Source organism: Schistocerca americana, chromosome 2 (genome assembly GCF_021461395.2).
Source record: "Schistocerca americana isolate TAMUIC-IGC-003095 chromosome 2, iqSchAmer2.1, whole genome shotgun sequence".
NCBI lineage: Eukaryota > Metazoa > Arthropoda > Insecta > Orthoptera > Acrididae > Schistocerca > Schistocerca americana.
Window position 1 is genome coordinate 341,101,664 of NC_060120.1, and position 14,123 is coordinate 341,115,786.

The 14,123-nt window shown below is 42.7% G+C and overlaps 1 protein-coding gene across 2 annotated transcripts in view; it reads right to left on the reverse strand.

The window, feature by feature from the left end:
* Positions 1-14,123, reverse strand: part of LOC124588666 (SUN domain-containing protein 2-like) — a 175,039-nt gene that overhangs the window by 88,265 nt on the left and 72,651 nt on the right. For both annotated transcript variants that reach the window (XM_047131476.1, XM_047131475.1), the window contains one exon: positions 4,322-4,551. In XM_047131476.1, coding sequence (XP_046987432.1) covers positions 4,322-4,551 — 230 coding nt within the window. The remainder of the gene's footprint in view (positions 1-4,321; positions 4,552-14,123) is intronic.

Consider the following 14,123-nt stretch of genomic DNA (forward strand, 5'->3'; position numbering starts at 1 on the left):
GTTGGTGTTGCTCAGGCAGCGGAGAGCATTGAAGTGCTGCCAGCAATTCCGCTTAAGCTGACAAAGGTGAGGAAGCCAAGTCAATCGGGCATTGAAAACCAGTCCTAAGAATCGATATGTCTCCACTACAGTGAGTGGATCGTCATTAAGGTAAAGTTCCGGTTCTGGATGAACGCCACAATGCTGACAGAAGTGCATACAAGACTTTGCAGGCGAAAACTGGAAACCGTGGGCTACAGTCCATGACTGTGCCTTGTGAATGGCTCCCTGCAGATGCCACTCAGCAACATGAGTACTGGTGGAGCAGTACAGAATGCGGAAAGCGTCTGCATACAGAGAAGGTGACAGACAGACCTACCGCTGCTGCTAGACCATTAATGGCCACTAAAGGTAGAGGACACTCAATAGAGAGCCCTGCGGGACCCCATTCTCCTGGATATGGGAGAACTTTGGGAGGCACCAACTTGGATATGGAAAGTACGAAGCGACAGAGAATTCTGGATAAAAATCGGGAGCGGGCCTCCAAGGTCCCACTTGTGTAACGTGGCAAGGATGTGATGTCATATGCTTTTCATGAATCAAAAAAGACTGCAACCAGATGTTGGCATCTATAAAAGGCTGTTTGGATGGCAGACTCGAGGGATACAAGTGGTACAGCGACCCTGGTGGAAGCCACCCTGACATGGAGCCAGTAAGCCACATGACTCCAGGACCCAACCCAACCACAGACACACCACACGTTCCAGCAACTTACAAACAACGTTGGTTATGAGTGTTAAAATCTTCCAAAAGTACGAAAGGTTTAGAGAGTTGATCAATCAATGCAATTAATACATTCAGGGATACTGCACCGTCTGGAGGAAGATATACATTGCAGACAGTTATTTCCTGCTTTCTCTTTATTCTGACAGCCACAGCTTCAAGAGGGATTTGAAGGGGCCCAGGTTCACTACAGACGGAGTTTAGGAGATAGACGCAAACTCCACCTGACACTCAATTACCGTCACTACAGTTCCTGCAGTATCCCTTATAGTCGCAGAGGGCAGGGGCCCGCATTTCGGGGAACCAGGTTTCCTGGAGGGCAATGCAGATAGCACGTGTAAAGCTTTACAATTGCTGTATCTCAGCCAGGCAGTGGAAAAAACGCCGCCATTCCACTGGAGGATGACATTGTGAGACTGGGAAGACATGGAACATTCAATGAGGCAGTTTACCCCTCAGGGTCACCTGCTGCCACCGATTTTTTGCCTGAGCAGTCTATATCCATTGTGTCTGAGGGACGAGAGAGATCTAGGTCCTCAGCGGATGCCAGAATCTCCACCTCATCCAGAGAGCTTGTAAGTAGCAGTGGTGTGGGTGCCACCATAATTCCCTTTGTCTTGGGGACCTTCTTTTTGGATTTCTTTCATTCCTCCTCGGGTTTCCCTGGCTGGGAGGACTTCACTGATTCAATCTCCGGGACTGAGGATGAGCATAAAGCCCTACGACCAGCTGCTTTTGGGCTCTACCACCACTGGCGGGTGTCATCTTTCCTACTAGCAGAAACCTGGGAAGGGAGTGATCCAAGGGACCCCTTCCTAGTGAGAGGAACCGAAGAAGACTTACGCTTCTCTGGCTCAGAAGTGGTGACTGATATCCCCATGGTTGGGGGAGAGGAGGGGGCATGTTGCTCCTGAAGTAGGTGGTGCAGCAGCAACAGGGAGGGAAGTGCGACCCACCATCAAGGGGGCAGGTTCTGGTTCTGAGAGGCAACAGGAATCCGAGGAGCTGATGGGGCGACAACTGTTCTCGCTGCGGCGGAAAGGAGATCATAGCCATAGAATGTAGGCCCTCAAATTTCCTCTTGTCCTCAGTGTAGGTCAGTCAGTCCAGGGTCTTATATTCCACGAATTTCCTCTCTTTCTGTAAAATCCTGCAGTCTGGCGAGCAAGGTGAATGATGCTCTCTACAGTTGACACAGATGGGAGGCGGAGCACGCGGAGTATTGGGATGCGATGGACGTCAACAATCTCGACACGTGACACTGGATGTACAGTGAGAGGACATGGCCAAACATCCAGCACTTAATGCACTGCATAAGGGGAGGGATATATGGCTTGACATCACAGCAGTAGACCACCACCTTCAACTTCTCGGCCAATGTGTCACCCTCGAAGGCCCAAGATGGAGGCACCGGTGGCGACCTGGTTATTCCTCAGACCCCAATGGACGCACCAGACTAAATGAACGTCTCGCTGCTCTAAATTGGTGTGCAGCTCGCCGTCAGACTGCAAAAGAAGGTCCCTGTGGAGTTAAATACCCTGGACCATATTTATGCTCTTATGGGGCGTGATGGTAACAGAAACATCCCCCAACTTGTCACAAGTGAGTAATGCCCGTGACTGGGCAGAGGTTGCTGTTTTTATCAAGACTGACCCAGAGAGCATTTTGGACAAGCCCTCCACCTCCCAAACCCTGTCCTCCAAGTGCTCCACAAAAAACAGAGGATTCATGGACATGAAAGACTCCCCACCAACTCTCGTACATACAAGGTACCGGGGCAGATAAGCTTCAGTGCCATCCTTAGCCTGGCATTCCCCCATGGTGTGGCCAGGGAAGGGAATGATTTGAGGTCACATTTCTTAGCACTGAAGTTAGACTTTGCCCACTTACAGACTGCTAGCGGCAGACCACTAGCAAGAGATGATGTACTACGCTTCTGGCGTGTCATCCGTCCTGATGCCACCCACTCCGACCAGGGACCCTCCCCATGGGCACCACCCAGCCGCAGCAAAGGCCATGTGCCAGGAGTCCCAATGCCAGGAGTCCCCCAATGCCCCAGGGTGACGGGCATCTACTCCTTGGCATATGTTGGGAGTTAACGGTGCAGGCATCAGCAGAGCAAACCCTGTGTAGTCAGGGGGCTACAAACAACAGGGTACATGGCAGCCCCACCGCAACGGATTGGTTACCGAGCTGGATATGAGGTGCAAAGAATTCCACGATCATCATCAGTGCAGAAAACGAAGTGGGTGGAGGAAAAGAGACCCAGCAAAGTGTCCTCACCCAAGAGATGGAGGATGAGCGGGACTGCAATGCCTCGACGAAAGTGCGCTAAAGATGATCTAAATGCACGATGGACATGATGTACCACGTAAGGCACCCTTCCCCAATTGGCTCACTCTTTGGGAACGTTTTGAAAAATGGAGGCCAAACCCTACAGAGGACCATCACAAAGGGCGAAAGGTGTGAGACTCCTTTTAGTCGCCTCTTACAACAGGCAGGAATACCTCAGGCCTATTCTAGTCCCTGGGCCCGCAGGGAGCCCGCCCACATGATTTTCATTCAAGCAAATCATCTAATAATGGTAATTTTCTTCCCTCTCCATCTCAGCAGTGAACTTTAAACCAGTGTTCATGTAAGTTGAACAATGGAGAACTGAATGTAACGTGTTCTTCAGAGGTTTGTAAAATATTTGTGTAGAAGTAACATGCCATCTCTAGATTAACCTCAGGTCTAATATCTTTACATGCAGGAATAGGTGGATAAAGCTTTTACTTCTAACACCTCATGTGCTCCACTGCCAAAGCATCTGTGTGGACAGGTACATTACCATCATGATACAACTCATTTGTTATCCACATCTGTCCTCACACAGCTAAGATAATATTTGATTGGTATTTGCCAATTATAAATTTAAATTTTATAGTCCATACAATAAACAGCCCTCCTTGAATTCCAGAAAACACTTGCCATCCTTTTCTGACAGCTTTGATACCTTAATTGTGTTTTGGATGTATGTTTCAGACCAACATTTTCATTTAGTATTAAAATAGCATTAGTTATTTGTAACATCTCCATTCACACTTCATTCAATACAATATACTTCACTTCAGCTACCAGTTTTTATCAAATGAACTTTTGGGAATACTTTATTAGAAAAGAATCAAAAGCAACCAACACTTGAATTTAGCTGCCTGTTTATCAATGCAAAAAAATGGAGCAGACTTCGGCCTTCAGTTAGGGCTGCTTGGTATAAATGATGATGAGAAACTGTCCAACAAAAAGTATTCCAATTTATTCACTTAAAACAGAGTTACTTTAAAAATAAATAACAATACAGTTGCTTCAATTGTGTGTATCAAGACACTACATCATTTACATCAGTGTGTAACATTTTCCATTAAAAGAAAAGCAAAATTTAATGATGATATTAATCTATCGGCAAGAAAATTTTTTCCGTGCCACGTTCATTGAAAAGTTGGTGATGGTTATCAACAGTACAAGTAATTAATCCATACAATATATCCAAGGAAATAATAAGTCTGAATCACATACTCACCATCAGATTTTGTTTCAGTGAAGTATCTCGATGCTGCATCATTTTTCACAACTTCACGTTTCATAATATGTAGCTTTGTGGGAGACTTCCTGCGAAGATCACTAACTGATGGTATTGTACGAGGGTGTAAGCTTCGTCGTGACATGTTTGGTGGATTGATTACACCTGGTGAAATTTCCTTCCTGTCAGTTGACGAACGTGAATATGTATAGTCTGTCTTTGGGAAAACCCTGTTGAAGACCATGGGAAATGAAATTTTCAACTGATGGTGTGCAACATTTTCTGGAAATAACTTTGTTAAAAACATAAAATCTCTCAATCATTAAAAATCAAGAATTCAAAGGATTCTTGGCAGCTAGTTTTATGTGGTATTAACATGGTAACTTTTTCCAATATTTTTTAACTACTTAAAACAACTATTGTATGTTGATAGATCCAATTACATATTGAAGAAACTATACAACTGATAGAGAGTTTCGGATGCTAATGCATGGTGCCAAACACACAGATTGGGGTAGCTTAAGCGTTTGGCACCACTTTTCCAACTCTCAACCGAATTTAACATAAAATAGACCTACAGGTCAGTATGTCACGGCTGCTAAGATTTCTTATTCAAATTCATTGGCTTCACCAACTCACACCCAAACCGTCACCTTCCAACCTAACTTAGACCTTGAGCTATGCTACAGATTAGACTCACCAAAAACTAATATAGCACCAAAATGAATTGTCTAGTGTTCTGTTCATGCATGTATGATATCACATGCAACATCATTGTGTTACTGTATGAAGTAGATACCCAGTGTCGTTAGTTACAATTCATCCCACAGACTGTAAGCTATTCGTTAAGTCACCAAGGGAAGAACGTGTAACAATTCTCATTTCTATGAAACCTCTTCCTGCATGTATCTATTTTGATACACACAGAGTGACAAACATAACTACTCCCCCCCCCCCCTCCCTCCTCACACATAGCTCTCAAATCACTTCACAGTGCAGAAGTGCAACTATCGGCACACTCACATATTATTCAATCCTAAATGTTACTTGATTTTGCTTGTGAGGAAGTGCTCAGACTTTTAAGAGTAATCATTACATGAAGGATGTGCTGTTGTTCCCATGTACTCGGTGGAACACTTTCATGCTGGCAACAGCCCTCAAGACAGCTCTAACAGAATAATTTTTCATTTTAAAATTAGTATGGGTAATAAAAGTAAAGGTACCGTTAGAACCAAACCACAAAACCATTAGCAGGAACTTAAAATAATGATGTGATTTAGCCTCAGTTAAACAGTACTTGAATAGGCAGACGAGATCTGGAAAATGCATTTACATACTCATTGCCACCTTTGGAAACTGTAATTGCATGGAAAGATCAGATCAACACAAGAAAACAAATGTAAATAGAACTACAAAAGGCACATGCATTTTGTTTTATCTTTACTAATATAAAAAAGGGAAACATTGCCACAAAAAATCATGGAAAGTTCTCGACCAATTTAACTTCAAATTTTTACACACTTCTCCAATCTACACATTCAGGCGGGCCTGAGACATATATTCAAACAATGAATTGCAGAGGTTTTCTGTTGAAATGGACCATGAGAAAGAAAATACTGTGCTGTGAAAATTACTATTTCCCTTTCTTTCTTGACGATACTTTTAACTAAAACAGCAGTGTATTTACACCATTGAGGATACTGTTTTTCCCGTACACACTGTTTCTCAGCACACACAACTTTAAACAAAGACTGTATATTGTACACACAGTCAGTTTAACATAAAATCTGTATGTAAGGAAAGTTCTAGTTCCAAATTATGATTAGGATACTACCAAGCACCATAAGTTGCACGAAACTTTGAAATGCATCTGACAAACAATATTGTTTTGGAGCAAGTAACAAACTTAAAGAAAAGTGATCAATTGGAACTGTAGCCACCACTGAAGATTAGGTTTGGTATCAATAAGTATATAAATTCAATGAATCCAGCTTGCTTTTCGGCACACCGTTTGGGGCTTAAATTCGTGTTCCTGTAATGGGCAACTACTACACCATCTCCATTCAATGAAACTTTGTAATGGTACCTGTTTACAGGGTAAAATTAAGAAAAGTAATGTCACTGAAGCTACTATACTATCAGATTCAGCATCTGGACAACACTCTCATAGCAATGACTCCAACCCATTGACCTATTCATTTTAAGTGACTTCACCTCCCTACCAAGGTTTCATTTGCAATAAAGTCTCAAGGTCAGACATTCAAGAATGTTGGAATTGATTTATGGTCAGAGTTATTCACATGGTCAGTTTTATGTTGCTCTTTCACAGCACCCAAAAAACCACTGTATATTCTGAAGTAAGTAATTGTGTACAAAAAAATTAAAAACCTTAAAACAAAAAAATACCCGAGATACCCCAGATTAGGACGCATATCCAGTCCCCACACACATTTAACAACATCGTCAGGATCGCTAGTATGATACAACGAAAGACTATCAAGATACCTATGTTGGCTTCAACTCGCATCCAAACTATGATCTAATCTAGACTGACGATTATAAGGACCACTAATGAACATTTTACATAATAAATGAGCGTTGCAAAAATATAGAGCAAGGCCTCTTGTGCGATGAGTACTCTATTTAAAATAAGGGCCAATATCAATGTATGCACTTTCATCTGATACGAGTTGGTTTACGGTGAGGGCATGGAAGGAATTGGATATTTTCATGTATCGAACAAACTGTTGTATAAGTAACTTATTTTATTATATAGCATACGATCCAAAAATCTTGCTGCTTTTTTTTCTCACCAACAATACATAGTGTAAATCAGAGAACGTTGGAACATTCGAATTTATCGTAGCTTATTCTTAAAATCAAGCAAGCTGACAATAAAAACCCACTTTCGTTAGTTACTCATAATTCATGGAGTAAAGTAGTGGCTTCAGTCACACTGAGCACTGTACCAAGATACAGCTTTTTACATACATCGCACAGAAACAAAAAGTTATGCAAATATCTTCTTTCTCTCTTACACCTACAAGTCGATTGGCATACATGAAAAATATAATTAAACTGGTGCGTGTAGGAGAATAGTACATACCACAATGTTTACACAAAACGGTTGTATAATTAGTGTTTAACAGTTTTCCACATGCCCAGCGTTGACGCATGAAACAGTACTCAGCACTACTAATTACACCACGGTGCAACAGCGTCCGCAGTTTCCCACAGTAATACGGCAGCACAGCAGTCGCTCGCTCACAGCATGCGTCTTGTAGTGTTAGGCGGCGCACTCTTACCCCAGCGTACCTTCCTTCAGACTCACCCTGTGGGAAGGGTCCCATCTGCCGAACAGTGGACAGCTGCAACGCACCAACAGGCGCAGACTTGCCGTCGTTGAATGGATTCGAATGGGGCAACGAAGGCACTACTGGCTACAGCCGCCTCGCTTGTCCACCATGACCAGCAAACCATCACGTACCATTGTTCAGGTGTCGTGAACGATACCACATCGATCGAGTTCGCTGCCACTGTCATTTCTATGGCGCTTTGTTTTGGGTAATAAGAGATCTTCATGAATATACTGGATAAAAAGAAAACGGCCGTCTTAATTCTACCTCACTTATGGATCCAAGAAGCAGATTTGAACGTTTTGCAAACCACCACCTCGTTTCGCTACGATTTAGCCAGTTCGACTGTGTGGTGAGATGAGCGTCAGGTTTGAAGCGTTGAATGCTCTGAGCACATGTATGTCAGTAACCTGTTGCTTTACGTAAGCCTCTGCCCACTAGGAAAGTTCGCACGGCCAAAGGACAGTCGTATCGTTTCTAGACACAAGTTGCCGTGGTGTACGATTTCAGGCGAACCTGTTTTCATTTCTGGCACTTTCTTTTTTTTTTTGTCAAGGACTGATCTCTCCATCCAAAAAGAGTCACATAGTTAGGACACACAGCACGAGCGAGGCCTCTCGGTCGTTAATACGGTGAACTATTTCAGTTGCAGTCCCAATGCGCTTCTCGGAATAACTTTCGAATGCACACACGATGTGTTGTGAAAAGCCACCGAATTCAACTTTGAACACCTGGAACAGCCACGAAAAATAAGTCATGAATACCGCGTTTTTCCACAAGACTTGTACCTGGAGAACCTTATCACAGACTGTGAACGGAAACAAGCAGCACCTAGCGATGGGAATGAACAGCGAATAAGTGATAGGTTTTGTGCATATTGTGCTGCATTGTTGAGTAATCCATAAACATGATATTGTACACCACAAATGCTTAATTGTTTTATTCAACTACAGGTTCCGATCATGATCACACTTTTGTTGCATGCGTTGGGGAGGGGGGGGGGGGGGGGGGGGGAGAGATTGGGTGGTTAGGAGCGCCAAATGGTAAGTCGTTTGTGTGGAAAATTTTCTCCGAGCAGCCCTGCGAATATTACGTACGAATATTAAGCTACGACAATATTACGACGTGTGCCCGCTAACTCAAGATGACCATGTTACCATTGGTGTAATAAAACCAGCTGTGAGGTGGTCGACAAACATGATCTTAGAAACAGTAGAAATTATTTTCTCTTCAGTCTTTACAGTATTCAGCGACGCCTGCCGAGAAATTTGCAGCAAAGGATTACGGAAAATGTCGCGGCACATCGAAATTAATTACAGCAGCAACGCTGTTTCTCTAGCGTCGAACTTCACTGGATTTCTTTATTATTATTTTTTTTCATGGCCTCAATGACCTACGTGTATCTATAAATATTTATCTACTTCGCAGAAATAGAAAATCTAAATAAGGAATTCGAGAACACTAATTCTGAGAATTAAGTTATCTTCGTGTCTCAGAGCTAGATAAAGGAACCTGTGAGACCGCCTCGAATTGTGATTCTAACTTCAACCAGTTTCGAGGCACATTTCAGTGTGGACTGACAACACTGTCACGTCAGTGTGCAAACCGGCAAAGCGCTCAACAGCTTAGATAGGCCAACGGTCCATCGGCTGTCTTATTTATGGGTCAAATAGACGCGCCTGTATGACAATTTGGAAATCAGACAACCCAAGCGTAGTTTTTAGGCCTGCCAACCCCATATTGTATTCAGTTACTCAATTCGCTAACACATACAACAGCGTTGACAGGCTTCGCATGACACGCGATGTGCACATGTGAACTCTACTATCACCCCCTCCTCCCCCGCCCCCCACACACACACCCCTATATGCGTCTATAGTAAGACCGTGCATCCGAAGGGTAGTCGCAAGTCTTCAGAATCGCGCCAAATAACAGACTGGTAATTTTTGTTTGTTTGTTTGCTGCTACATGCCTGCATTGAAATCTCCGCGCTACAGTACCGAAGCATGTCGCCGGAATTAAATGGCGCAGCCTAGACACACAGCGCAGTGTCGTGCGATAATTCTTTTTCTGTATCAACGGAAATGCAGTTGTGATAAGCCAATCCAGGTAACTTCTTCAGCCGTCTGAATTGCCTGACACAGATGCAACGTTTCTGCTGCTATTGAAAACGAATTACTGCACGATACCACAAATTATAACTGGGATGCAGCATCTCTAGTGGCATGCTAAGGTATTCTGTCGCGGAGATTTCAATATGTACCATGGACGTGTACCTGCATACAAATAAAAATTTATTATGCAGTTTCATTTTTTAAGTATTAATCACAACTTTATGATACCCCTTGTATAGTGTATGGAAGAAAAGTGGAGAAGAAACGCGACCTGAGACGCGCAGCAGATACCACCTAACAAACGTTCATGGTAAGGATGAACTTCAAACAAGCAAATTTTCTCACTTATTCCCACAAGATAGGCGTCAGTCGCTGGTGTGGTTCATCAGAAAGGGATTTAAATAACCCTATTGTGAGAGATATCGCGATTAGTGACTGACTTTGATAAAGAAAGTATGCACACTGAAATTTATTTACTTAATAGCGGACCCGACAAAACTTAGCAATTGCTAAATATATATATGGGAATTGCATATACATCCTAAATACCTTGTTCCCCTATTCTCACCTTCCCCCCATTCTCTCCATACATCTCTTCTCCCACCATCTCTCTGTGCATACCCTCTTTCCCCCTCCCTCTGACCACCACCCCTCCCTCTCTACTTCCATTTCTGTCTACAGGTTCAGTAGAGTATCGTGTAAAAGACTGAAGTAAATCCAAGATCTTTTCAAGATTTTGGTAACAACGCTTTCCCTTATTAAAACACAACAAAAATAAAATCAACCAAATCGCTCTTACCGTTCTTAAATGAGTTTTCACAATTGATTTTAATTTTTGATTCTTCCGGTTGATTATCCAAAAAGAATTCTTTCATAAAAACCTTGTCCTGACAATTGTAAACACCTCAAAGTCAAAACTGAACCAAATCTGTCGAGGCTTCTTAAACTGATGATATTTCTTACAAGCGGCAGTTGATGTTAATTTCCGACTTTCGCGTTGAATTTTCCAAAACATTTTCTTTCATACGAACCTTGTCCTGACAACAACGAACGCAACAACAAACGATCAACCAAATCTGTCGCGCCGTTCTCAGGTGGTGACCTTTCATACATGCGGGAACGATTTTTATTCTTATACATTTATTGTATGGCATAAATTAGGTGTTTTTGAATCACAAGATTAGCTATACATACACAAAGATTACCAAACTACTACATAAAAACATTTCAACACCGCTCTCCAAAATAACACAAATTACAATATTATAGATAAATATCAAGGTCTTTTATATAGTTTATGGCACTACTCGTCACTGTCAGGAAATCTTCGGAAGGACCCTTGCAGGCACATGCGGGACATGTTGCACAACATGCGCGACTGTCGTGTCGTTTCACGCTATGGAGTAGCGATGTCGGCAGGCGCCCCATACATGCCCAAAGCAAGTATCAATGCGGCCACGGAAGTGAGCACATATCACCCGTTCGGTAAACGATAAATTGAATATTTTCAATTTGAAACTCCCGCCGTACGATGCTTGATCTGTACCCCCCCCCCCCCCGCCCCCCCCCCCAAAAAAAAATCTCTCTCTCTCTCTCTCTCTCTCTCTCTCTCTCTCTCTCTCTCTGTGTGTGTGTGTGTGTGTGTGTGTGTGTGTGTGTGTGTGTGTGTGTGTGTGTGTGTGTGTTTTTAATGTTAAGTATAGGACGGTCTTCTTCCTACGTGGCCCGGGTAAGCTAAAAGGTTGGACACTCCTGCACTAGAGTAACAAAATGATTATGAAGATTTAACCCGCTTGTCTACTGTCCGCACGTCTTCCGTGGCCAGCTCGGGTGCGGTCCAACAGCCCGATGTTGGTCAAACCCAGGAGTTTCTCCGGAATGCATGGCAGTTTCAGACGTTGTAGAGGGCTTTTTTGTTGCCAATATTGTTTACATTCATTGATAGCATGAAATTCATTTTCAGTAAGAATCCTGGCTAAAGATACGAGTGGAATGTCTTGACCTTATTCACACGAAATTTGTCGTTCAATCTTGGGCGGTCGGAGGTATCAACATTCTGTTATTCACGTAGTAGCGCACTCTTCCGTCCGATAAGAGGTGACTCACTAATATCACAAGCGCCCTCAAAACGGGAAATAACAACAACTCGTCTAACAATCATGGGCATTTTAAAATATCGTAGCCTGGAGACAAATTGGTTAAAAGAATTTTGCACCTGCTGCAAATCTGTGATCGTGCATGGGCTGGAATTTAAAGAAGCAAACTTATTAAACTAAAAACTAACTTTACCGAAATAAAGCAGAACCCAAATTAAAAGCAGTTTGCAATTTGGGGCTTACTCGACGTAATAAATGCCTGAAAGATTCATGGGCGTAAAAAGATACCAGCCAATGCAACGCCCGTGAAGCTTTCCAGCAGTACAACCGTGAAATCAAAATTCATACATAATAATTCCAATCCCAAAGAAAGCAGGTGTTCGACAGATGTGAAAATTACCGAACTATCAGTTTAATAAGCCACGGCTGCAAAATATTAACACGAATTCTTTACAGACGAATGGAAAAACTTTGGGAAGGGAGTGAGACAGGGTTGTAGCCTCCCCGATGTTATCCAATCTGTATATTGAGCAAGCAGTAAAGGAAGCAAAAGACAAATTTGGAGTAGGAATTAAAATCAATGGAGAAGAAATAAAAACTTCGCCGATGACATTGTAATTCTGTCAGAGACAGCAAAGGACCTGGAAGAGGAGCTGAACCGAATGGACAGTGTCTTGAAAGGAGGATGTAAGATGAACATCAACAAAAGCAAAACGAGGATAATGGAATGTAGTCGAACTAAATCGGGTGACGCTGCCTGAATTAGATCAGGAATTGAGGCGCTTAAAGTAATAAATAAGTGTTGCTATTTGGGGAGCAAAATAACTGATGATGGTCGAAGTAGAGAGGATATAAAATGTAGACTGGCAATGGCAAGGAAAGCGTTTCTGAAGAAGAGAAATTTGTTAACATCGAGTATTGATTTAAGTGTCAGGAAGTCGTTTCTGAAAGTATTTGTATGGAGTGTAGCCTTGTATGGAAGTGAAAAATGGACGATAAATAGTTTAGACGGAAAGAGAATAGAAGCTTTCGAAATGTGGTGCTACAGAAGAATGCTGAAGATTAGATGGGTAGATCACATAACTAATGAGGTGGTACTGAATAAAATTGGGGAGGAGTTTGTGGCACAACTTGACTAGAAGAAGGGATCGGTTGGTAGGACATGTCCTGAGGCATCAAGGGATCACCAATTTAGTACTGGAGGGCAGCGTGGAGAGTAAAAATCGTAGAGGGAGACCAAGGGTTGAGTATACTAAACAGATTCAGAAGGATGTAGGTTGCAGTGGGTACTGGGAGATGAAGAAGCTTGCACATGATGGAGTAGCATGGAGAGCTGCATCAAACTAGTCTCTGGACTGAAGACCACAAGAACAACGCTACTCCACCCTTTGCACTGGAACATACTTTGATACTCCTTGGCACTGTGTCCACAGGGTGAGCTGCTGATCAAGGTAGTCCAATTCTTCGATGGCGGCCATCCTCAGATCATCCCGATGATTCCTGCGACGGCGGTCTACAAGTTTAAACTTGTCCCAAGCACATAGCAGATACCGCAGGCTATTAAATTCGATTTATTCCTGCATTCTGCAAATAGGTTTCCAAGTGGAGGTGCAACACGCTCTTGCATAACGGACTTAAAGACGAACCCACAGCGAGAAAGTTAACTGTGGGGCTGGACAACAGGTTGGCGGACTCTTTTCAGATACCGCACAGCCCTCAAAGTACCGTCTATAGTGATGAAATTCATCAGATATCCGTAATTCATACAGGCCCAAAATATGACTCAACATCCTCCCCACTGAAACCGTGGGAGTGCATGCCTAAGACGTGCACCTCCACTAGGGTTGCCAGGTCCAAAAACTGAAAAGCCAGGTCCTGCGTTATATTTAGCAGGATATTTTGCCCTAAAGGACGGACTACCTAACTAAATAGAAATAGTCTTAGAAATAGAGTCTACTGGGTACTTTCTATCGTTATTAATAATCAATTACGGTCAGTTTTCTGCGACAACAGCCTTAAAAGTGCTTAGGCTGTGGAACAAATCAGTAAACAGCCTTATAATTTGACAATTATGAATTCAGTACTCAGTCTTCTTTACGGATCAGTATTCTTCCTAGGATAACCTTGTGTCAAAATAAACTAAAATATATTCATTAAACATAATTAGAAATTATGTATTCCTCTTGCATGGAAAATAAAAGATCAATAGCTTTGGCCATTTCAATTAGATTTATGA